Here is a 24,848-nt window from a genome sequence, read left to right on the forward strand (position 1 = left end):
ATTTAGCTTGACTTGCTTAGCTTGTGCTAACCTATGATGCTAATTGATATTACTTTATACTCCATCCATCCATTATCTATACCCGCTTTATCCTCTGCAGGGTCACGGAGGTCTGCTGGAGCCTATCCCAGCTCATTACAGGTAAGAGGCAGGGGTTCACCTGGACGGGTCGCCAGTCCATCACAGGGCCACATATACAGACAAACAACCAGACACAATCACACTCACACCTATTTACAATCATCAATTAACCTTCTACGCATGTTTTTGGACTGTGGGAGGAAGCCGGAGTACCCGGAGGGAACCCACGCAAGCACGGGGAGAACATGCAAACTCCACACAGAAAGACCCTGCCGGGCCTGGGAGTCAAACCTTCTTGCTATGAGGCAACAGTGCTGACTACCAAGCCACGTGCTGCCCTACTTTATACTCATTATGATCAAATATGGTCACACATCTTCATCTCTAATGTCGCTACAAAAACGACTGCTCCCAGAACTGAAACGAGGACGAGTGGAACTTCGCTGGAACTTGTCAATGGTGGGCCTGATATTCAAAACCACCTGCCCCCCCACCTAGAGTGGTGAGCAGCCGTCCGAGTAAAGGCCCATTTATGCTCCCTTACGTACGTACTAGGGCACGTCCGTTTCAAGTGTTGTCATACGTTGCCACCCTCATTTTTTTTTATTTTTTTTTATTTAACCTTTGTTTAACCAGGAAGTCCCATTGAGATACAAGATCTCTTTTGCAAGGGAGACCTGGCCAAGACAACAGCAGCAATAAAATACACAATACAACATACATCACTCAAAAACCACATCAAACAGTATATCCATTCTACAGACAACATCTACATTCTTCAAGTAAATTGTTTCGTAAAAAAGATTTAAATTTGACAAGCGAAACCAGGGGGCTTAAGTGGGTGAGGTCTGGTAAACCATTCCATGCCGATGTAGCAAAGTGAGAAAATGCAGTCTTACCTAATTCAGTGAGTGCTCTGGGAGTTTTTAAAAGTAGCCATCTAGTGGATCTGGTATTGTAGCTGCTAGAGCGTCGACAAATGAGACTACAAAGGTAAGGAGGAAGCTTACCCAAGATGGTCTTATATATGAAGATATACATGTACATACACAGTACATACTTCTATGTAAGCTATGTGTCTTTTACATGACTTTGGTTGTTCAGTCAACTCATCCACTAGTAGGCAGTGCTGAGCTCATAGTTCACTTCCGTGCTTTGACGTCAGTTTCAGACACTGGTTGATGGTGGAAATCACTACAGCACTACAAAGTTGTTTGCAACCGCCTAAAAAACACCAGAAGAAGAGGAAAAAGACAAAGAAGAAGCAGTTTCAGCAAACTAGGCAACAGTGTTGATCATGAAAATGCCCATTGTTAGAACGAGACATAAAGGAGGCAGCGCTGTATTAAATACATTGTGGCATGTGGACGGTGAAATCCTCTTCTTCTTCTCTGGTTTGTCCCTTTTGCTATTTGCATGTTAGCTATACAGCTCAACAATGCCCCTGCAGTTTGTGGTGGTATTGCTCCGTTTGCTGCGTAAAGCGACGGATCCACAAGGGTCCTGAAAAACGGATACATTTACGCATGCAAACGATGCAGCAAACAAAAGGGTCAATCTGTCGGCATATCCGTCTTCTGCCTCGAGCATAAAGCATAAATGGGCCTTAACTCTGGGTCCCAGCAGACCTCCAGTAGTTCATGTTTCTGCACTACCTGCGCTTTTCTCTGGTGTTGTTGGCTATTGGTCCAGTTAGTCAGCTTGGAAGTGTCCTGAAATGATCCGAGTTGAAGCGGATGAGCTACAGACATTCCAGCTGGTGTTCTCTGGTAAGTCCTGGCCTGCAGCCTTAAAACACAAAGATAGCTGCTTCAGGCTGCTTTGATAAACTCTGTTTCCAAATTTCTTCCAGGCCAACGCCAAAACCATTGCAGCAGTTTCACAGTAAATTCAATAAGCCATCTTATCTTAAAAAAAAACCAAGCATGTTGTTAGGTCTTCACAAGTAGGAAGTCAAATCAAGAAAATGCATAGCACTAAGTAGCTAAAGAGATTTAAGGACTGTAAACATGTTTATTTCTGCTGCAAATTTGGAGATTGTATCCCTTTTGGAGCCAGCCCCTAGTGGCCATTCAATAAAGTGTAAGTTTTCTTACCTCCGCTTCTTGGTTTTCATGGTAATCCAAAGTAGGATGCGCAAGGTCCAGTGGGTCACACAGTACTTATAGTATGTGTAGCTTGATATGATATAGAGTTTCTTTCTTGCTGTTTTAAATGTTTGGCAGCTGCTTTGGTAAGTTGTAGCAGCGGTTACAAACCACAGAAGCTGCCTTTGCAAAGTAGTGTCAGGTCAGGCCACCACCAGAAGTTCTACCCCTCGGTCCCACTGTCACTGTTTGATCTAGTCTTTAAGGAAAATTCTGCACGATTTTACAAAACTTATGCAGCATTCAAAAAGGCTACTGAAAAACAAATGGGAGCTGGGAAACTGATGTCATATCCCAGCTCTAACAGGGTCAAGGTGTACCAAAAGTTCAGCTCAGAAGCAAAACATGGCTTCCTCCAGGAAAGCTGCTGTTGTGCTCACTGGGACCTCCGAGTTCGGAGGTCCCCAAAAACCAAACCTACGAGGAGCTGGTTTCATCTAACTTCAAAGGGATTTTGTAATGCACCATTATTTTAGATTTCGAATAATGGTTGGGTAAAAACGGAATGAAACTTTCCAATAATTCAGTGCTCAAATCATTTGACCCAGACGTGATTGCAGTTCCCACAAAGGCCAGAGGGTTGTGGTGTTTCCATTTCTTTTTATCACTTTCCCACTGCCAAAGAGCCTGTTAGAGCCAGCAATTCCAGACTTTGTTTTTTCTTTTTTAATAAAGGATTCACAGCAAAACAACTGTTAAGGGATCATCAAAAATCCTTTTAAAAATGTAATCACACAGCAGATGGATGAATACTGTCTCTGTCTGGAGCAGGTTTGGAGGTGAAGGGTTGGGGAGGGTCTTCAGTTATAGTTGCAGGATCAGCTTTTCCTACTTTAACGAGCTTAAATGTCTGATGTGAAAACGTTTTTACAAACATGTAAGACTATTACAAGTCTGGAGAACTTTAAGCACGGATGTAATAAAAACTCAAAGCAAATACACAGTATGCTTTCAATGACAAAATAGACAATTATTCACTGCACGTTTCAAAATACTGTGAGAATAAGTTGCATAAAACACTTCACACAAGCACACTAACTTACTCTACAGAGGCCAGAGAGCCACTGCGAGTCAACAGAGAGTTTGAAACTATACATTATGTAATACCATCGATGGGAATTTTACAAACTCTGAAGAGGAAAAAGATAGCACAAATGCATCTCGATGGCACACTTTGTATTTGGTCTTCATCACGATTGCTGAGGCGCAGATACGGTTAAAGTCGTCTGTCAAATGAACAGGTCGACTAAACCGGAGATTATTTACATGTCAAAAATGCTTTAAAGGACAAAAACAACTTCAGAATGGCTCAAATACCAACACGAAGACTCTACAAGGGTCATCCATACACCACTGGATTTCACAGTTTCTTTTTTCCTGAACAAAAAGTCTGTATTAACAGGATAGTAATGTCAAGACTCAATTATAAGTGCAGCACGGGCGTACTTACAAGACCGGCTGACTTTCTAACGGTATAATCTTTCTTTGAGGATTGAAGTTAAATTTAATCATGTCTTAAAAGTTTTACAGCGAGAAACAAAATATGTCACCTCTTTATGCATGTACGTAATAATAAAAGAATAAAAAAAGAAATTAACATTTTCATTCATATATGTAAGATTTTATTTGTAAGGAGTCTAATGGAATGAGATCTAGATGCGTTTTGGATTTGTTGTTTTAGCTGTTGGGTGTAAAACAAAACCACCAATATTACAGTTATATAATAAATAAAAAGGTGGGCTAAGTGACTAGCATTGTTGCCTCACAGCAAGAAGGTTCCTGGTTCGACTCCCTGACCTGGCGGGCCTCTTCCTGTGTGGAGTTTGCATGTTCTCCCTGTGTTTGTGTGGGTTCTCTCCCGTTACTCCGGTTTCCTCCCATAGTCCAAAAACATGCATGTTAGCTTGATTGATCATCTTACATTTACGGTTGCCACCCGTCCCGTAAAATACGGAATTGTCCTTTATTTGAGAAAAAAATGTTGCGTCCCGTATTGAACTAATACGGGACACGATTTGTACCGTATTTTCATTAACTTTTACACCATATTCTAGTTGAATTATTGAAATAAATTAAATTTTACACCATATTCTAGTTGAATTATTGAAATAAGTTAACTTTTACACCATATTCTAGTTGAATTATTGAAATAAGTTAACTTTTACACCATATTCTAGTTGAATTATTGAAATAAATTAACTTTTACACCATATTCTTCACCTGTAGGCTATATTACATCTGGGCTGATGTGGACATACGTAGCATAGGAGGCTATTTCAGTTACTAGTATGGTTGGCTGTCTGTACAGTCATGAAAATTCAATGCTATTAAAGCACTTTAAACTTTAAATCAAAGCATTTTGTTTTTTTCATATAAAATAAACACATTTTTATTCAGTTTAGAAGTTTTGGGGCTTTTTTTTGGCTCCTGCGCTGCTGAAATCAGGGCGTCCCTTATTTCTATTTCTGAAAGGTGGCAACCCTACCTACATTGGCCGTAGGTGTGAGCGTCAACGGTGGTTTGTCCCTCCCCATGCGTGAGGGGTTGCATCAGGAAGGCCATAGGGTTAAATCGCCGTGCGGACTATGACCCCTCTGCTCAGAGGGATTAAACCGAAATGGTTGATGATAATAAATAAGTTGCATTCAGATTCTTACCCAAAACTGGCAGAAGTGTTTAGAAAGTATTTGTGGATCCATAGATCTCCTGGAACTAAAACAATATTTACAACCACCCTTTAAGAGGCATGTTTATATATTAGGACATTTTACGACAACCTGCTTTTATGTGAAACTAAACATCAGAGGATGTGCTTGGATCATACTGCACATTAAGATAAGATAAATCCACAAAAACGGGATGATGGAAAGGTGAGAATGATGCCTTAAGACCATCAGAGAGCACATCTGGGCTGATGACGGTTTTTGGCTGGAGTGAAAGCATCATATTATATTTGCCGACCTCTGTGAGAAGTGACAGAGAGGAACGAGATGCATTGCTAAAGTCCAAAGCAGAAACATGGCTTTGATGCTGCTTCAGAAAGACACTGCGAGTTTTCTTTTCATCGGGGAACTCGTATGAGTAACTGAGTTCACCTGGCGGCAGCGGCAGGTCATTGATGCTGATTGTGCTGGGCTGAAGTTCAGTGGACTGGCGAGTGCAGTGAGGCTGGAGGGGAGAGGGATCGTTTGGAGGAGTCTGAGAGAGGAGGATGCTGGAGTAGATGCAGGGGTTAGAGCAAAAATCACCGTCCGGAGTCGCCTCGGCCTCAGTTGAAGTTCTGGGGGATTCTTTCCCCGAACTTCCAACAGGGAGTTGAGTGGGTCCGTGGGAGGAATATGTTAGGAGACTACAGATGCTGCGACAGCGGTGGCTCTGCTTCAAGTCCAACTGTTCATCAGCCAAAATTAGTTCACAGGTATTGATTTCAGGCTTCTCTTGCACCACTAACGGCCTCATAGTCTAGAAGAGGAAAGAAAACAACAACAAAAGAGCAATAAAGTCATTAAAAATCATGGAAAGCTGTTTTATTTTTTTATTTCTAAAAGTCAGTGCTTAATATTCAGTCTCTTCATGCAACGCAGTAGTACTTTTGCCATTTCTAACTCAGGGGGTCCCCCTATTGGTGTAGAGATTAAAGGCAGGGTAAGCAATTACTGGACGACAGCACATCTTTTGATATTTTGAAACAAAACATCAACAAAACAAAGGCAGTCTTTCTAGATTTGAAAACATCTGGGAACCTTACTTTCTATGGAGGATTTTTTGTGCCAAAATTAAATAAATAAATACATCATTAATTAATTAAAATGGGAATTAAATATATCATTAATTAATACAATGTTTCATTAATTAATTAAAATTAGAATGAAATATGTCATTAATTAATTAAAATACAATTCATTTTAAGCCCCGCCCACTGAGTTTGACGAGTGAAACTGACAGTTTTACATTTACATTTCATGATTCAGCAACACGAAATCATTAATTAAATGTGTCATTAATTAATTAAATGCAGTTTTACATTTCATGATTCACACGTAACACGAAATCATTAATTAAATGTGTCATTAATTAATTAAATGCTGAAATAATAAATATATATTTTTACTTAAAATGAATTGTATTTTAATTAATTAATGACATATTTCATTCTAATTTTAATTAATTAATGACACATTTAATTAATTAATGATATATTTCATTCCCATTTTAATTAATTAATGATGTATTTATTTATTTAATTTTGGCACAAAAAATCCTCCATAACTTTCATCGTGGAGTGGTCATGCAGACTATCTGACTTTGTAAATGTTAGAAATTTAGGGATGAATTCGGTTAAGAAAAGAAAAATGTTCCTTTTACCTCAAAACTTGTTTCAGGGTTCCAGTTTGATATGCTGCTCTTGGATGGATTGGGGACAACTTGCTGCAACTTCTGTTTCATCCTTGGCATCACAATAAAATGAAAAAATACATCCAAGAAAAGGTTTTTCCCATGTTTTTCTGTATAAATCAGTGAAAAAAACCTGTGAATCTCATTTCAGACCGTCTGGTTTCTTACCTTTTCATTTGAATGAGGCAGATCATCGGCATCAGCACCAACGAAGTGAGTATGAGTGGAATAGCGACGCACGTCACTATCGAGACTTCATCAGAGCCTTCCATCGCGACAAAATTCAGATTAAGACACAAGTAGCTTATGACTTTGAAAAGTTGGTTTCTTTAAAGAGTGTTTTATATTCACCAATGTGCACTTTAATCTGGTTTCCAACTGGTCCGGGGCCAGCGACGGTGTTGGCCTGCATGGAGATGTCGTGGTTGCCAGGTGACAGATCCTCCAGAGTGTAGTGGTGAACATGAGCGGGAACCAAAACACCTGATTAAACACATGACGGTGTTGAAAAGCTGAGAAGCATGGAAAATGTAAGAAAATACAATATTGAGTGAAACGGTACTCTGATCCTAAGAAAGACTTCTTCTACTAAGGAGTGTGACGGATATCTTTCCCTGTATGGACGTGTGTGAAGTGCTGGTGTGTCTCACTCACTCCTCGCTGACTGGTTTCTGGTTTTGTAGAAGAGCGTGTAGTTGCAGAGGAAACCGTGAAGCAGCTCCACAGGTACAGGCGTCCAGCTGAGCTCCACCGTGCTGCCGGAGATGTGCTGCACTCTCACATGAGGACCAGCTGAGGGCGCTGTGGGAGCAGAGGGAGGAGAGATGGAGTCACCACAGAGAACAACCTGCCCTTTGACTCTTATCTCTTTAAAGATGGATGGGGTGAGGTTTAATGGTTGTAAAATGAAGTAATCCTGTCCAAAAGGGGACGAGCTGGTTCATTCATGGAGATAACTCTTTATTTCATTGGCAGATCTCTTCATATAGTTTATAACTAGTTTATAAACTGAAAAGAGAGAGAATTCTTTAGAGAAAATTCTTTACACAGCGGAGAGAGAGAGAGAGAGAGAGAGAGAGAGCACACACCTGCAACATCTGTGCAGCCAAAAAGATCCCTTGTCTTTGTAAATGGCCACAAATATTACACCCATATGGATAGGCATAATTATTTGTTGTGTTGAGCAGTCAAACTGCAGTTTAGTTTGCGTTAACACTCACCTATCCAGTAGCTGGAAACAGACCATCAAATGATCAACAAGTTTAGGCATCACAGTCTTCTGTTTGAGTAAACTGGGCTGAAGAAAGCAAAACCCTAACTAGTGAGGATGGATACAAGTGCTGGATTAGAAGTGGCCCAAGGAAACCTGGACGGACTTGGCTCAGTTTAGGCCTGGAGGTTGAGTTAATCTGTCTCATTGTTTTCTTTTGTAATGACCATTTTCTGTCTTTTAGTCCTCGCTGCCAGCTTGTCCACAGTAGCTCTCAGTAGTTTCATCATTAATGATCTGAGACATAGGAATAGCCCAACATTCCTTCCTGGATACAATATGAAGTTAATCATACACAGCTTCCTCCTAATTCTCTCAATCTTTTGATGATATTGCACACCGTGGGATATTCACAGTCATCGCAGTGTCACATTGAGGAACATTTTCCCTGAAATTGTTCTACAATCTTTTGACGCAGTTTGTCGTGGATTGCTCATCTTCCGCTCCTCTTTACGTCTGAGAGGAAATACTCCTTGTCATGTTACTGACCTTTTATCAACCTAATTACTTACCTCATTAGTAAATAATTAGCTGGCAAATGCTACTCCAGATGATTTTAATTTGTATCAGTTACTTTTCCAGCCTTTTGTTGCTCCTGTTTCAAATGTGTCTCCATTTTTGTTTTTTTTTCTGCCATCAAATCCAAAATGAGCTAATATTTTCCATGAAATGGCAAAATGTGTCAGCTTTGCTGTCTGGTTATGTCCTACTTGGGATTAATCATCGGTTTATGATATTTGCATTCTGTTACATTTTACACAACACTCCAACTTTTCCAACGGATAATATCTCTTTAAACGACATCGAAATTGATATTTAAACAGTGCAACAATAACGGGGCCTGTAAAAACCTGCTTTTCAAGTTCAAACTGAGTTCACACTGCCATGTACCTCCTTGCCTTGTGTACGCGCGAAGTGTTTTGTTTTTCCCTGCTCCTCGGTCACCGTACAGCGTTTTGACTGAAACAGCAAACCGCTCCATCGGCTTCACTCCCTCTAAAATAACACAAAGAAACGCACGATAATCATAATCTTATTCCACATTCGCAGTAGCAGCATATTCTTTTGCATTTACCTGTTATGATCAGCTTTCTACAAGAACTATTCAACTTTTCCCAGTGGAAGACGCTGCCTGGTTCCTCTCTGACAGCAAACCACTCCACGACAAAACCGCTCACCGATGGATTCGGTGGAAACGTCCAGCGGACCTCCAAGCTGCTGTCATTCATCGGGGTGGCAGTGATTAGGTCTGGGGCCGGCAGACCTGCAGACGCACAGAAGGGGAAGTTGACCAAACTATTGTGGACTGGGATGAGGGTGTTGTTGAGAGAAAAAAGGAGGACAAAGCCTCTGGGGATTTACTTAAAACCTGAGTTGAGACACCGAAAACAGCATGGATGGAACCCCAACCTGTGTGCATAAGCTGTTATAGTGTCTATAGTAATGATACAAGTGCATGCTTCAGAAATGTATTATTCAAAACATCTCCTGTGCAAATGAACAAAGTTGTTAAATTATAAAGCAGCTGTTTCGTGCATCATAAGCTTATTGTGAAGCAAATAAAGGATGGTGAGTGTTAATAGCTCAGACAAAAATTCTGAATTAGGCTCACCTGTTTCAGAGGTGCCACGGAGCCAGATCCGAGCTGCTGGGGATGTTCCTGCAAAGGTGGAGGCTGTGAGAGAGCAGGAGCAGTATCCATCAGGGAGAAGCAAGTTGCAGGAAAAACTGGGATGATGCAAATCTCTGCAGCTCCCGTGATCACTCAGCGGCTGAGCGCTTTTTGTCCGACAGGTCACATTGTAGTAAAGAACTCTGCCATTGGCCAGCAGACGCGGCAAGGGCTGAATGCCAAAAACACAAACCACGAGAGAAAAACCGTCAGTAAACCCATCAAGTCAACTGCTGTGATATGATGGATATTTTAAATTGGGCAATCCTGATTATATAAAAAATGACTGCATAACATTTTTTTCTTTCCCTCACTCAGGTCTCAAACCCAATAATGCTGCAAAGCAATAAATGAGTAACTTGAGGGAGATCAAATAATAATCACATCTTGAGATTATTAAACCGTAAACGCAAAAGCTTATAATGATAATGAGAAACTGTTACACAATGAGTCAAAATGTTCAACGCACACACCTTCCAAAGCAGAGAAATGAGTCTGCCTCCAGTTATGTTTGTGTGCATCACTTTCCTCCAGAGCACTGGTGGGACTGATGGAGCTGGTGGAGGGAAGCGAGGAGAATTATTACAGCAATAGCAAGAGGAGGAAAATATGGCAGCATCGACATGAGATGTTTGCTTTAATTGTTTGAAAAGCTGAGCACCGCATTGCAGTCCATTTAAAAAATTTAAAAAAAGAATCTACAATATAACAGAGTCAAAATATTGTGAGGCAGTGTTCTGGTCGCATTTTTCCAGATTTCATTGAGGCCCAGAAGGAAGGCTGGGTTTCCCAACACTTTAGCCATGGCAGTGTTGATTGTTCCAGCAGTTGGTTCAGAATTTAAGGCGAAATTAAAGCTGCAAGCAGCAATGAACGGGCCCTCGCACTCACGGCCACCGCCCCCCATAAGTATCAGAAATGACACCACCCACGACTTCCTATGTCAAACCATTCAAAAGTTATAGCAGAAAAAAGGGACAACCAATCAGAAGAAGGGGCGGGGCTAATTAAGGGCAACGAAGCTTGAGGACTCATTACAGAGTCCCATGACACCACCCACGACTTCCCATGTCAAACAATTAAAATGTTATAGCAGAAAAAAGGGACAACCAATCAGAAGAAGGGGCGGGGCTAATTAAGGCCAATGAAGGTCAAGGACTCCATACAGAGTCCCATGACACCACCCATGACTTCCTATGTCAAACCATTCAAAAGTTATAGCAGAAAAAAGGGACAACCAATCAGAAGAAGGGGCGGGGCTAATTAAGGCCAACGAAGCCTAAGGACTCATTACAGAGTCCCATGACACCACCCACAACTCTCTATGTCAAACCATTCAAAAGTTATGGCAGAGAAAAGTATTCTAGGGGGCGCTGTTGAGCCGTTAGGCCACGCCCATTAATGCAAACCATGAAATATCAAATGTATCGCCAAGTCTGGCTTGCATGCAAAATTTGGTGACTTTTGGAGAACTATCAAATATGGACCAATCACATGAAGGGGGGGCGCGCCTTTTGGCGTCTAGCGTCGCCACGGTAACACTTTTGAAAGAGAAAAGTAATGCGTGGCGTCGCAGGATGTAGACGCACATTTTGATGTATAACACACCTGGGGGCGTGTTATGGTTCGGGCTGAATTAACTGCCGTAGGAATGGCATAAATTTCGCCAAAATGACACAATGTATTCAAAATGGCCAACATCCTGTTCGGTTTCGGCCATGGCTCCAAGAGACTTTTCTTTAAGTTGTGCCATGATACAGGTGTGTAGCGATTTTCGTGCATGTACGTCAAACCGTATTGTGGGGCTTGAGGCACAAAGTTTTCCGGGTGCGCTGTTGAGCCATTTTGCCACCCCCATTAATGCAAACCATGAAATATCAAATTTATCGCCAGGCCTGGCTTGCATGCCAAATTTGGTGCCTTTTGGGGAACTATCAAATATGGACCAATCAGATGAAGGGGGGGTGCACTTGTTGGCGTCTAGCGTCGCCACGGTAACACTTTTGAAAGAGAAAAGTAATGCGTGTAGTCGCAGGATGGAGACCCACATTTTGATGTATAACACACCTGGGTGCATGTTACGGTTCGGGCCGTATTAATTCTCGAAGGAATGGCTCATATTGCTCCAAAATTATGCGATTAATTCAGAATGTTCAAAATGGCCGACTTCCTGTTCGGTTTCGGCCATGGCGCCAAGAGACTTTTCTTTAAGTTGCGACATGATACAGGTGTGTACCGATTTTCGTTCATGTACGTCAAACCGTATTATGGGGCTTGAGGCGCAAAGTTTTTTCTGTCTGAACCAACCAGATGAAGGGTGGGCGCGCTTTTGGGCGTCTAGCGTCGCCACTATAACGCTTTTGAAAGAGAAAAGTAATGTGTGTTGTCGCAGGATGGAGACGCACATTTTGATGTATAACACACTTGGGGGCACGTTACGGTTCGGGCCGTATTAACTGCCGAAGAAATGGCATAAATTGCGCCAAAGTGACACGATTAATTCAAAATGGCTGACTTCCTGTTTGGTTTCGGCCATGTCGCCAAGAGACTTTTCTTTAAGTTGTGTACTGATACAGGTGTGTAGCGATTTCCGTGCATGTACGTCAAACCGTATTGTGGGGCTTGAGTCACAAAGTTTTCCGGGGGGCGCTGTTGAGCCATTTTGCCACGCCCATTAATGTAAACCATTAAATATCAAATTTTTCGCCAGGCCTGACTTGCATGCAAAATTTGGTGACTTTTTGGGCATGTTTAGGGGGGCAAAAAGGGCCTCCTTTCGTCAGAAGAAAAAAGAAAAAAGAAAAAAGAAAGAAAAATTCCTACAGATACAATAGGGCCTTTGCACTGAAGGTGCTCGGGCCCTAATAAAGGCCTGATTTCCTGTCGGCTAGGCTTTGTGTCTAGGCTTCAAAGAGGGGATTAATGCAGGTGTTGCTACAAGATATCCATTCTTTGTACACGTCTTACAGTCTGGCATCAATTCACAACAAACATTGCCTCTGGTGCTGAGCACCAATAAAAGCAAACAGATTCTCACAAGAGAATATATTTTGTATGATACAACTGAGGTACTGTTACTGGTTTGACTGCTTTCTACACCGCTGTGACACACCTCAGCAACTCCCTTGACTCAGTATTTCAGACCTGATCAAGGCTGTTTAAGTTCCTTGAAATGTACATGTAGATCCGGCTTCTGTTTTGTTTTCCCAGCTCATAAAATGGGGGTTATGATAGATCAGTTTCTAGGAAGTAAATCTGTAAGAAGGATCTTTCTGCATGGTTAGCATGACTCATTCTTCTCAAGTTAGAACTTCGTAATTGTTGTGATCTTTCAGAAAGTTAGCTTCTAACAATGTTTTGTAGCCGGACAGTTATATTAAAAGGCTTTTGGCGTGCAATTTGTCTTTTTCTGATAAAAACAGGAGCCACCTCTGTCCTACAAACCCGTATTACAGTTATGATCAGCACTTTTAGACTGAAAAATATCTCCAGAAGCCCTGTCTGACAGAGAAATCAAGCCGTCATATCACCATCTTTAAAAATGGACACGCACAACAAAGTGATGTTGAGGGTGTTTCCTTTACAGCTTTTGAAACTCTCGGGCTCAGTAACACTGTAAATGCTCTTTTTTTTCTGTGTTTCAACCCTCTTGTGAGGATCATTTTTGCTGCTTTCGTTGGTTCATCATCTCACCATCTTCCGCTGTCCTTCCCTGAACTGGGTTGCTCCAGGGGCTCCAGGGGCTGGCCGGGCCTTGGTACCGGTGGCGAAGCCGGATGATGTATGTGGTGTCAGGTCTGAAGAGACATACCAGGATGCTGTAACCTGTCACCGTCACATTACTGACGTGGACCTCCAGTGGGGCATGCTGGGGAAACAGGAATGGCGAGGATTAACTTGCTTCATTTTTCTTTGAGTCTTGTGCTTTTTTCAATATCTTTGCAGTCATTTTCCTTTTTTTTTTTGGGCTCTAGTGGCCCTTTATTCAAGTTGCAGACAAGAAGGTGGTAAAGAGAGAGAATGGGGATGACATGCAGCAAAGGTGCACAGGCTGGAATTCGAACCTGCGACCGCTGCAGGAGGACTGTAGCCTCAGTATATGAGCCGCTGTGCCAACCCACTGTGCCACCGTCATTTTCCATTTTTGAAAAATACAAAACTGCTTTTTTAGACTTGGTAAACATTGAAAGTACACGGGGGGTCGTTTATCCACTCATGCATGTACAGTTTGGATGTTGTGGCTCACCTGCTCGTGTGTTGTGTACTGTATTTGGGAATTCAGGTGTCCAGCTTGGATTTCGGAGTCCGATACCGGGAAAGCAGACACGTTGCGGCCCCAGACTAAATTCAGACAGTTGGGTGAATCCTGGACGGACTGAACACTTTTCAAAGCTCCTGGAGGCAAGATCACTGAGGGGGTCAAGGAGAACAAAGCGAGAAAGAAGAAGATTTTAGACACAGCTTAAAGGAATGCTCTGTCACTTTATTTGTGTTTCTTGCTATAGAAAGCTGATGGAAGTTTCATTTTTGTTGTTCTGGTTGTCGCCAATCGAATCGCCTCACCTTCTATCCTTCCAGACTGACATCGAACCGGTGATGAAATGTTTTGGATTCCAGTGTGTGCCGTGACACTGATGCAGAAGTTAATCCTCACAGTAGAGCCGTGGAGTCCCGCCGTGCAGCCGGTGCCAGATGTGGTGCAGGTGAAGGTCTTCACAGCACTGCTGGTTTTTGAGTAATCTATTCCACTTATCACCCAGAAACACACAAACAGAGCCAGATATTGATATACAAACATCTACTTAACCACAACCCCAAATACCAACGTGTTCTGTCATGAGAAGAAGGATGGTTGCAAGTATCTCAGTGTGTGTACGTTGACACGTGTCACACACATAACCTGGCTCACAAACACAGAAAACAGGACAAATGACATAGAAACACCTGCCACTCTTTTGTCTCTGAAATACAATAAGAAGTTGCAAATAACTTTGGGTACTGACGAAAAGATAACGCCATGTTTCCCCTCAGAAAAACAGGAAATAGAAACTGTAGGGCCAACGCCCATTAAAATTTGCCCTCCACGCTTCAAAAGAATGCAAGATTCAAAGCTGATGGGAAATAAAAGAAATTAAATTAAACCAAAGCGTGCAAAATTACTTTCCAACTGTAATACCATCTCAAAACTGCAAAAGCGTAACAGTTTTGATGCTTAACCTGTCCAATTTTGATGGTTATGACCTTTTGCTCAACAGAAACGTCAGATTGCAAAACTGATGTAACTGAATTCTCTGATTCACTCTTAATATAAAAAAAACTTGCACCACACCAGATTTCAACAGAGGCCATCCTGGGTTACAGGAAAATGGTACATTTTTTAGAACATTGAAAGACAACAATGTACACAATATGCAGCTCAGAGGAAAACCACAAAAAGTCTGCTTATCAAAAACAGGGTGAGCATGCCATATCACCGATAACATCAGTGACAACATCACAAGGTCTGCACCCATCTCACGCTGAATGACAATATCTTTCTTCCTACAGGTGCCCTGAAGCTGTTTTTCAAGTTTGTTGCCTTAAAAAGGCAAAAATATTTTCAGTCCATCCACCGCATCTTGTCTAATTCAGGACCGTAAGGTGTTGGGGATGATGTGAACTGATAAGAAGTGTGATGGAACCTGAGCAGGTCGCCAAACTGCAGCGCCACTATGATGAACTATCGCACATTCTCACACTCATTCCCGCTGCGGATGCTTGTTATCAATAATAGTAATTCAATAAAATGTCAACCTGGCAAAATTATTGTCAGAACAAATGTTTAACAAGTAAACGCCCCCCTCCAAAAAAAAGATTGCTTTTTGTGAGTCACTCGAGAGCAGCAACCAAATTTGTGCACACAACATACAAGAGTAATCAGCAGTTATTTGAGCTCTGAGGATATAAGTCCACCATGTGTGACTCTTGAAGCTCCATTTTACCATCTATCAAAGCTATCAAGGGAAAAATATAACTTGTGATTTTTGCTGTGCCATACGGATCGGCAAAAGTTGCTTTTCAGGGATGTTTCTCCACCGTAAACAGCTGCCTGCTGCAACGGAAGAGTGGGGAGAGTGAAAAACAGCGTAACCCTTTACAGATTAAATAATAATATTTGGTAACTTTCTTAGAGCTACATACTATGACATTTTAAAAGAAATAAATAAAACATGTTCTTCAATATTCTCCAACAGTTGAAAGAGTTGACATTTTTAAATTTCAAACAATTTATTGACTTTCCTCAAAAGGGTTAACATACAGTAGCAGTCTCAATCTCTGTACTCTAAGGAGTGATAAAACCACACAACAAACAAAAAGAACTAAGGGATGGGTTAGGGGAAAAAAAGAAAAGATTTTTATGACACACAGAATCAAAATAATTGTGTGAGGTCCACGTCAACAGCAGCCAAAACATATGAAGCATACATAACAATACACATCTGTCACAAAAGTAGAACTTTTCTAAAATAGACAATACAACCATCTGTACAGAGATGGAGAGAGTGCGTTGAGATTTAAAAAAAAAAGAAAAGAGATTTAGTTTCTTTTGTCACATCCACTGTATGTGTCTGGTAATATGATTGCCATCAAGGTTAGACAGGCTGAATGCTGTGGTTAAGAAAAACTAAAGCGAGTCTGTTCGTAGGATTCAGGAAAGCATTGTGATGAGGTTGGTGCCATGAATGTAGGTTTGCAAACATTGATCTCTTTTGACATATTTGGTATGTCAATTTATGAAGTTTCTCGTCTTAGTATTCCGTTTTCCTTTGTTTTTATTTTTATTGTCTATAAGTTCATTTTTACTCTTCTGTTATCTTGTATGAGAACCATGCAGATTAAAATAAAGAGGCTTGCACAATTTTAATGAAAAAAGCTGACCAATAAACATCCGAATAACTGAAGGTAACTTCAGCAGCAGTTAGAAGAACGTCTGTCCTCTTTAGCGCTTTGATTTGGAAGTAATAATAGATTCATATAATTCATTAACATTTACAGTGGGGCAAAACAGTATTTAGTCAGCCACCAATTGTGCAAGTTCTCCCACTTAAAAAGATGAGAGAGGCCTGTCATTTTCATCATAGGTTCACTTCAACTATGAGAGACAGAATGGGGGGAAATAATCCAGGAAATCACATTGTAGGATTTTTACTGAATTAATTGGTAAATTCCTTGGTAAGATAAGTATTTGGTCACATACAAACAAGCAAGATTTTTGGCTTTCACAGACCTGTAACTTCTTCTTTAAGAGGCTCCTCTGTCCTCCACTTGTTACCTGTATTAATGGCACCTGTTTTAACTGGTTATCAGTATAAAAGATACCTGTCCACAACCTCAAACAGTCACACTCCAAACTCCACTATGGCCAAGACCAAAGAGCTGTCAAAGGACGTGAGAAACTAAATTGTAGACCTGCACCAGGCTGGGAAGACTGAATCTGCAATAGGTAAGCAGCTTGGTGTGAAGAAATCAACTGTGGGAGCAATTATTAGAAAATGGAAGACATACAAGACACTGATAATCTCCCTCCATCTGGGGCTCCAACAAGATCTCACCCCGTGGGGTAAAAATGATCACCAGAACGGTGAGTAAACATCCCAGAACCACACGGGGACCTAGTGAATGACCTGCAGAGCTGGGACCAGAGTAACAAAGGAACCATCAGTAACACACTACGCCGCCAGGGACTCAGATCCTGCAGTGCCAGACGTTCCCCCGGCTGAAGCCAGTACATGTCCAGGCCCGTCTGAAGTTTGCTAGAGAGCATTTGGATGATGCAGAAGAGGATTGAGAGAATGTTATACGGTCAGATGAAACCAAAATAGAACTTTTCGGTAGAAACACAACTTGTCGTGTTTGAAGGAGAAAGAAAGCTGAGTTGCATCCAAAGAACACCAAACCTACTGTGAAGCATGGGGGTGGAAACATCATGCTTTGGGGATGTTTTTCCTCAAAGGAACCAGGACGACTGATCCGTGTAAGGGAAAGAATGAATGAAGCCATGTATGGTGAGATTTTGAGTAAAAACTTCCTTCCATCAGCAGGGCATTGAAGATGAAATGTGGCTGGGACTTTCAGCATGACAATGATCTCAAACACATCGCCCGGGCAACGAAGGAGTGGCTTCATAAGAAATATTTCAAGGTCCTGGAGTGGCCTAGCCAGTCTCCAGATCTCAAACCCATAGAAAATCTTCAGAGGGAGTTGAAAGTCTGTGTTGCCCAGCGACAGCCCCAAAACATCACTGCTCTAGAGGAGATCTGATGGAGGAACGGACCAAAATACCAGCAACAGTGTGTGGAAAACATGGTGAAGACTTACAGAAAACATTTGACCTCTGTCATTGCCAACACAGGGAATATAACAAAGTATTGAGATTAACTTCTGTTATTGACCAAATACTTATTTCCCACTATAATTTGCAACTACATTCTTTATAAATCACACAATGTGATTTTCTGGATTTTTTTTTTGTTTGTCTCTCATATTTGAGATATACCTTTGATGAAAATTACAGGCCTCTCTTATCTTTTTAAGTGGGAGAACTTGCACAACTGGTGTCTGACTAAATACTTTTTTGCCCCACTCTTAATTATTTCAGAGTTGGATATAATCAATGTATCCTTATCAACAGGCTGTATGATTGAATGTTTTAAGCTGGCTCCTTAAAAAAGTTTGTCTTGATCCAGAAGTGCTAACTAAGTATAGCAAGAACAATCCAAGGTAAATATTAGGAGTGTTATCATAATAATATATGTTAGCTGTCCCATATCTCTAATTCTGCCTTTTATTTTCTTCTATATTGCATGCTCAAAGAAACAGGTGGAGGTCAAATAATCAGCCATTTGCACGAAATGGAAATTATGGGAGAATCTGAGAACAGTTTATTCAGGATTTAGATAACCTCATAATATGGAAACCGCGTTATTGAAAGGAACTTGAACATTTTATTGGTATTAAATGATCTGTGTTAACCTATTCTAGGTTATATTGCTCAAATACATTCCAGTTTATTCATGTAAATGAAGATTCCTCACTTCTTCTTACACCATGGTGCTCCACGTGGTTCTATGCTTGAGCCAATTCTTTTCACTCTATTCATGTTTCCTTTAGCTACTACCATTGGGAAGCATGGCATGAACTTTCATTGCTATGCAGATGATACTCAGCTATACCTATCTATGGAGTCAGATGAGATTAGTACATTACCTGGATTCCATACACGTTATAATGAGATAAAGAGCACAACAATTTCCTGTAACTAGATTCAGATAAGACGGAGGTCTTTGGACTTTGTCTTTGGACTCTCTAGACATCTGGAAACCCTGGTTGGCATTGCTTTTGCATCTGGTACCACTGAGAGGAATATTGGAATTACTTTTGATCACGATTCATCCTTCAAATCAAATTTATTACACATTTTTAGAACTGTATTCTTTTACTTTTGCAACATTTGCAAAATAACAAAACTCCTATCTCAGCGTGATGCAAAAAACTAGCCCATGCATTTCTGACTTTAAAATTAGACAACTGCAATTCCTTTATAGAAATATTCCTACACTAAAAGGACTTCAGCTGATCCAAAATGCTGCAGTGAGAGGTCTGATGAGATATCATACTTCTGCAATCTTATCTTTATTTCAGTTGCTTCTTGTCAAAGTCAGAAAAGACTTTCTATATACATGTGAAGCCCCTAAAGGCTTAGTTCCTTATCACCATAAACAATTCTTAGTTGCATATCATCCCTTCACTTTCAGACTGCAGAGTTTCCAAAAGTAAAATGTTATTAGTTATCAAGCTCCATACTTGTGGAATCAGCTTCCAGTTAGTGTTCATGCGATGCAGACAGTTTTGTATGCATGACATTATTAATCCAATTAACATGATTTTCTTTATTACTGCTATTCCTTTGGACTTTAGTGGAATTAACGGGATTGAATGGGAATATGAGCTAAATGTAGTGAATTGGATTGTCCTTAATTGGGCTGTATTGAGCTTATTTTCTATGTAAAGTGCCTTGATATAAGTTTTTGTTGTTGCTGTTGGCACGATATAAATGAAGTAAACTGAACTTTGAAACAATGAGCTTGAACCACAAAATGCTATAAACGTCAGACACCTAAAAGAAACAATATGTAAACAAAAAAGAAAAAGTCACAATTATGGGTGACAAAATCTGGCGTGGGAGGGTGAGAAAAGGCTTGCATGAGAAGAGTTGGTAGGCACAGCTGTCAGCACCAAGGCTGAAGCAAAAGTTCAGCTTAAATTTTGATATACTCTCAAACGCAAAGTCATCTGCTAAATACTTAAAACTCCACTGGCAGCCCCCCATTTAGACATGTTTTTGTAGCTCCTACAACTTTCTTATGAAACCTACTTTTTGTTTTGTTTGCCATTGTTCATCAATGTCTCATTGATGTTTCTACGTAAATGTACATTCTTCTACCTGTTATTTATTGTTTGGATGTCATTTGCTGATAGTTAGGGTTAGAATGTGAAAACATGCAATGACACCAGTCTTTGTATATTATATACTATATAAATAAGTGCAGTCAAGTGATTAAAAAAAGTTGAGCGATTAATTAATTAAGATCTGTAATAATTAATCTAATTAATCGCTTTTTTAATCTCACCTAAAAATTGCTAAGAAAAGCCCAAAACTTGAGTTGATTTCCTTTAAATGCATTATTTCATTGTGGCAGATCAAAATATTAATATACAAGTATTTATATATATATATATATATATATATATATATATATATATATATATATATATATATATATATATATATATATATATATATATATATATATATATATATATATATATATATATATATGACTCAAAGTTTTTTTGTTTTTTTTTAACAGACTTGAGCAGATTCAGTCCTAGGCATTTACATCCACTTGGCAAGAACCTTCGCCAGCCTCTCAGTCACAGACGTGCGCATGCGTGCGCTGCTCTCGTCGAGTCTAGTTTGGGGAAGAGCGTTGCTCTAGCAACATCATTGCTGCTAACGTTAGCTGTGGCTGCGCTCGCGACCGGGTGTTTTGCGTTTATGTGGATAAACTTGAGCTGCTTCGGTGGTGAGCAAAGTCCTTTCCACAAAGTACACATATCAATCGACTTTTATCAAAGGTGACATCGGGGCGTTTTAGAATTGTAAATTCCCCATTCACTGGAGCGACAACCTTCACCTACTCCTCCATTATCACTTCTCTTCTCCGCCCAAACACGCCCAAACACAGGGACAGCCAATCAACGTCCACTTCAAGGTGTGACTGATCGTTGTTTCCCACTGCACAAACACAGATTCCATAATAAAAGCAACTCGCAAACAGCAAAAAAGTAAAATTAGAGATAAAAGAATAGATTAAGCGATTAAAAAACGTAACGCGCTAAATATGCCTGTAATTAATTAATCGCAATTAACGCGCTAATTTAACACTGCTAACATAAATATGTATATTTACCTAAGTTGAATTTACAAAAGATTGAATCAAACTGTAACAAGAAATGTTTTTCTCACCTTGGCATCATCTGAACCTGCAAGGTGTAGTTTTTTGCTGTGATGTCTCCAGGATCCCAACTACAAGTGACATTACTTTTTATTCTGAATACACAGCCAATGATCGTCGGGGGGCGAGGTGGGGTCTCAGAGGGTGTAACGGAGGTGGCTGATGGCTGGACTGGAGATGGAAGAAAGTGGTAGTTAACGGCAGGATGAGGCAAGACGCGTGGAAGTGTGTCAATTTTACTACAATGCGCAGCTACAGAATAAACATGGATCAGGTTAAACGTGGATTTGGAGAAGTCAGAAGCATGCACGATAATTAAAATCTTTAAGAGAGCCAAGAGTGGCAGCACGACAACACTTGATAATAAGTATCAAAGATTAAAGGATTACAAAGGAGGCAAACTTTCAGAGAAACATGTCCAGGTGGACAAATGTGCCCTGCTTTACAGAACCTCAGCAGAGTTACAGAATAAGTATCTACTCGGCACGGGTAGAACCCTAGTGGGAAAGCGCCGAACCGAGTGGAGGCGATCCGGCTGAGTAGGTGCTAGTGGAAAAGTGCCAATTATGTCCCCGGGGTACCAACTAACCCCCCGCACACTGACACTGAAGTTTCTTTCTTTCTGATTCTGTTGAGCAACAATTCAAAAGAAATGTCTTATTTTAGTTAGTAAATGTTGGGTCGGTTTTCATGATTTTTACAGTTTTAACTTATTTCAGGGACCATTGTGGGTTTTAATTTCTTTATTGGAATTTGTTATGTTTGTTATGTATTCGCATGTTATGTGGCGGGACTACAGAGATCGTATAAAATATTTGTGAATTTTCTCTTCAGATACTATCTTACTACCCGTTTGCCTCAGACAAGATAGTGCAAGTGCCAATTTAACTTGCAGCGATATTTCTGTTTGCCTGGGGTGGGTGTAGGCGGAGGGAGGGGAAGTAATCAACATGACTATACGTGCAAAATAGTGTGAAAGCATTTCAACAATGTTTCTGTCCTCCTTAAGTTGGCGTCACTTTTAGGACCTTTAGCAAATAAAATTTTATTTCAGAATTAATTTACAGGTTAATTGAAAGGCTACAGTTTGTACATATTATGTATCCAACACAGTAAATGTTTGTGTAACAAAGTCCTTGTGCAGTTTCACTGTGACAGTAAATTTCAGCACAGTGACCATGATTTGATTGAAATAACAAACCATCTACCGGTATTTGTTTTTTCTTTTTGATGTCTTTTTTTTTTTAATTTGTGCATCCTCGAACCAGTAATGTTACACTGGTGAGTCCAACAAGAAACCTGACCTTGACAAGCTTTGGACCAAGAGGACGAGGATCCTGAACGTTACCCTGAGCGAGTCCTGCACCGAGCAGGCAGATCCACACAACAGCTGGAGTCAGACCCATGGACACACACCGCTCTCTCGGCCACTTTCACACATAGTGCAAACAAGGACGCTGCAGGCTGCACTGTAAACAATCAAAAAGATGTAGAAAAAAAATACAAATAATATAATATATATAAATATAAAATAACAAATAATGTTTTAGCTGGAATGCATGATAAAATAAAAGTCACAATAATATTTCCATTGCTTTCAGACCAAGGATGATGTTCTTACAGTGTACTTTGGATGGTTGTGAGTAATGATTGTATTTCAAATAGTTATTTTATAAAATAGGAAATAAAAACGTATTGTGTTGGAGTAAAGCAGTCATAGATCACCCCATCATTTCAACCCTGTGGGTATTATTAGATGGGACACAAAGCAGTTCTGAGTGAGAAATATGTGTTCGAAGTTAAATTTCAATTAATGGAGGCAGTTGGGATAATCAACAAACTTAAAAATAAATGACTATTTAAAACCTCTGACAAGATGTTAAAATATCATCACCCTGAACTGTCAAACGTCAAAATAATTCACACTTTGAAAGTGGGCATAAAGGAGTTTGTGTTTATTGACAGTATTTTATGTAGCATTCGTTTGACTTATAACAAGGTGGTAGTGAAGTGAGGGAGATCTCAGATCTCAGATTGTCTGCAGGGATGTTGTCTACATAATCGTGGAATAACATTTTAGCTTTGTGTCATAAACTTAAAATGACAAGATCTAACATTTGTAATTTTGTTGCACATCTTGTCTTTTTAGCCAAAAAAACTGCTTTGGTTCAAAGTCTCGGTCCCTAATGAAAGATGTCATCTCCTTTCTTTCATCTCTAACTCTTTTTAGTTTCCCTCTTTCATATAAAAACGATACATATATGCCAAACTACCTTAAACCTTAAAAAAAGAAATCAATTTTAGTTTTATTACTGTGTGTGCCTGGGGATCATATCTGTTCATGGGGAATTGTAGTGTTCAGCCATCCTCCACGTGCTTTTTAAAAGTTATTTTATGAAAACTATAAGGTTGCCCTTTTTCTCTTTTTTTATTCAGCTGAAAATTAATCTCCTCAAATTCATCATTGTATTTCACTTATCAGAAATAAATTGATTAATTTCTACAAACAAACAGGCTGAAAAGCCATGATAACATTTGCTTGCTGATTAAATAAATGAAGTGCAACTTTTTTCCAGTCTGTTCATATATTCGCTTTTCACCTTAAACTGCCGCGGGGAAAATTCTTAAAAAAGGAATCACCTTTGAGTCAAAAGACAACAGTGCACTTACCGGAGTGCGGTCCATCTGGCTCGGGTAGTCACGGAGCTCTGCCGCGGTGTTGGACGCAACATCTGGCGACTGCCGGCGCGTCATGCACACATCTGTCCAGCCCGCTGCGCGGAACTGATCTCAACTCAATGTCGCTCTTAAAGGCTGATTTATGGTCCCGCGTCACACCAACGCAGCGCCTACGCCGTACGTTGCGCGTCGCCGCGAACACTACGGCGTAGGCTCTGCGTCGATTTAACGCAGAACCATAATTCAGGCTTAAGAAGCTAAAGCGACGCAGCGCCGTATCATTTTCAGCACCGCATCATAATACGTGGACAAATGAATCCAAATGGGTTTACCTTGAATGCAAAGTAAACCACTGAAGCCCCAACTCTTCCCTGTCAGCGGCTCGGTAAGGGCTGGATGTATGGAGTAAGATAACTTCCAAAAAGATGTGTACATGTTATAACTATTCGTATTCGTAATGATAAACATTTGTATGTAAATAAAAAAGTTGTACCCCAAATTCTGCTGTCACACACATGAGTCTGATAAATTATTAGGGTTAATTTAGGATTGTTTTTATGTGAGTATGAAGCTTTGAGTTCAGGTAAAAGAGAGAGAATAAAACAAAACAAAACAAAACTGCTCATCTCTTTCTACTCTAAAATACTTTGGCTGCAGTAGTTTACTTTTGAATTTCCTCAGAGATGATGGCCACACCTGGATGTGTGTTTATTGAAATCAAGTGTGACATGATGAGTACAATTCATACCAAAGAAGGGTTCATAAGAAAAGAAACAATAAAAGAAAGGGAAATATGTATTAGCCTACTAAGTACAATACATCACTTCCTCGGGAGAAAGTAATTTTAATCAACCAATAAATCAATCAATCAATCGACTTTATTTGTTTAGCATGTTTTAAAAGCCATGGGGGTCGTGCTGTACATTAAGACAAAAATAGACCCACGTTGAAAACCAACTCCTCTTGAATTAGATAAGATAAACGAAAGTTGTGCCATTCCTAAAAACTACTACTACTACTACTACTGTCATTTAACAGACGCTTTT

General features: G+C 40.2%; 1 protein-coding gene across 1 annotated transcript; it reads right to left on the reverse strand.

The window, feature by feature from the left end:
• Positions 1-5,021: 5,021 nt before the first annotated feature.
• On the reverse strand, positions 5,022-23,818 carry LOC133462129 (interleukin-6 receptor subunit beta). The gene is made up of 15 exons (XM_061743272.1): positions 23,794-23,818; positions 22,472-22,592; positions 21,135-21,294; positions 14,129-14,313; positions 13,812-13,975; positions 13,259-13,433; positions 10,039-10,121; positions 9,506-9,737; positions 8,969-9,157; positions 8,785-8,889; positions 7,278-7,424; positions 6,975-7,106; positions 6,792-6,888; positions 6,594-6,675; positions 5,022-5,690 (listed from the first exon to the last, which is right to left on the reverse strand). The coding sequence occupies exons 2-15, from the start codon at positions 22,527-22,529 to the stop codon at positions 5,022-5,024; spliced, it is 2,478 nt and encodes an 825-aa protein (XP_061599256.1). The 5' UTR covers positions 22,530-22,592; positions 23,794-23,818.
• Positions 23,819-24,848: the final 1,030 nt, after the last annotated feature.

This window comes from Cololabis saira, chromosome 16 (genome assembly GCF_033807715.1).
Source record: "Cololabis saira isolate AMF1-May2022 chromosome 16, fColSai1.1, whole genome shotgun sequence".
Taxonomy (NCBI): domain Eukaryota; kingdom Metazoa; phylum Chordata; class Actinopteri; order Beloniformes; family Belonidae; genus Cololabis; species Cololabis saira.

What these genes read in the sequence shown, in the direction of transcription:
- LOC133462129 (XM_061743272.1), bottom strand. Translation starts at nt 22,529, where the DNA reads ATGGGTCTGACTCCAGCTGTTGTGTGGATCTGCCTGCTCGGTGCAGGA. An exon ending in TGCCTCATTCAAATGAAAAG is followed by an intron (nt 6,676 to 6,791) that starts GTAAGAAACCAG and finishes TGTGATGCCAAG; the next exon opens with GATGAAACAGAAGTTGCAGC. An exon ending in ACCCTGAAACAAGTTTTGAG is followed by an intron (nt 5,691 to 6,593) that starts GTAAAAGGAACA and finishes TTCCTCTTCTAG; the next exon opens with ACTATGAGGCCGTTAGTGGT.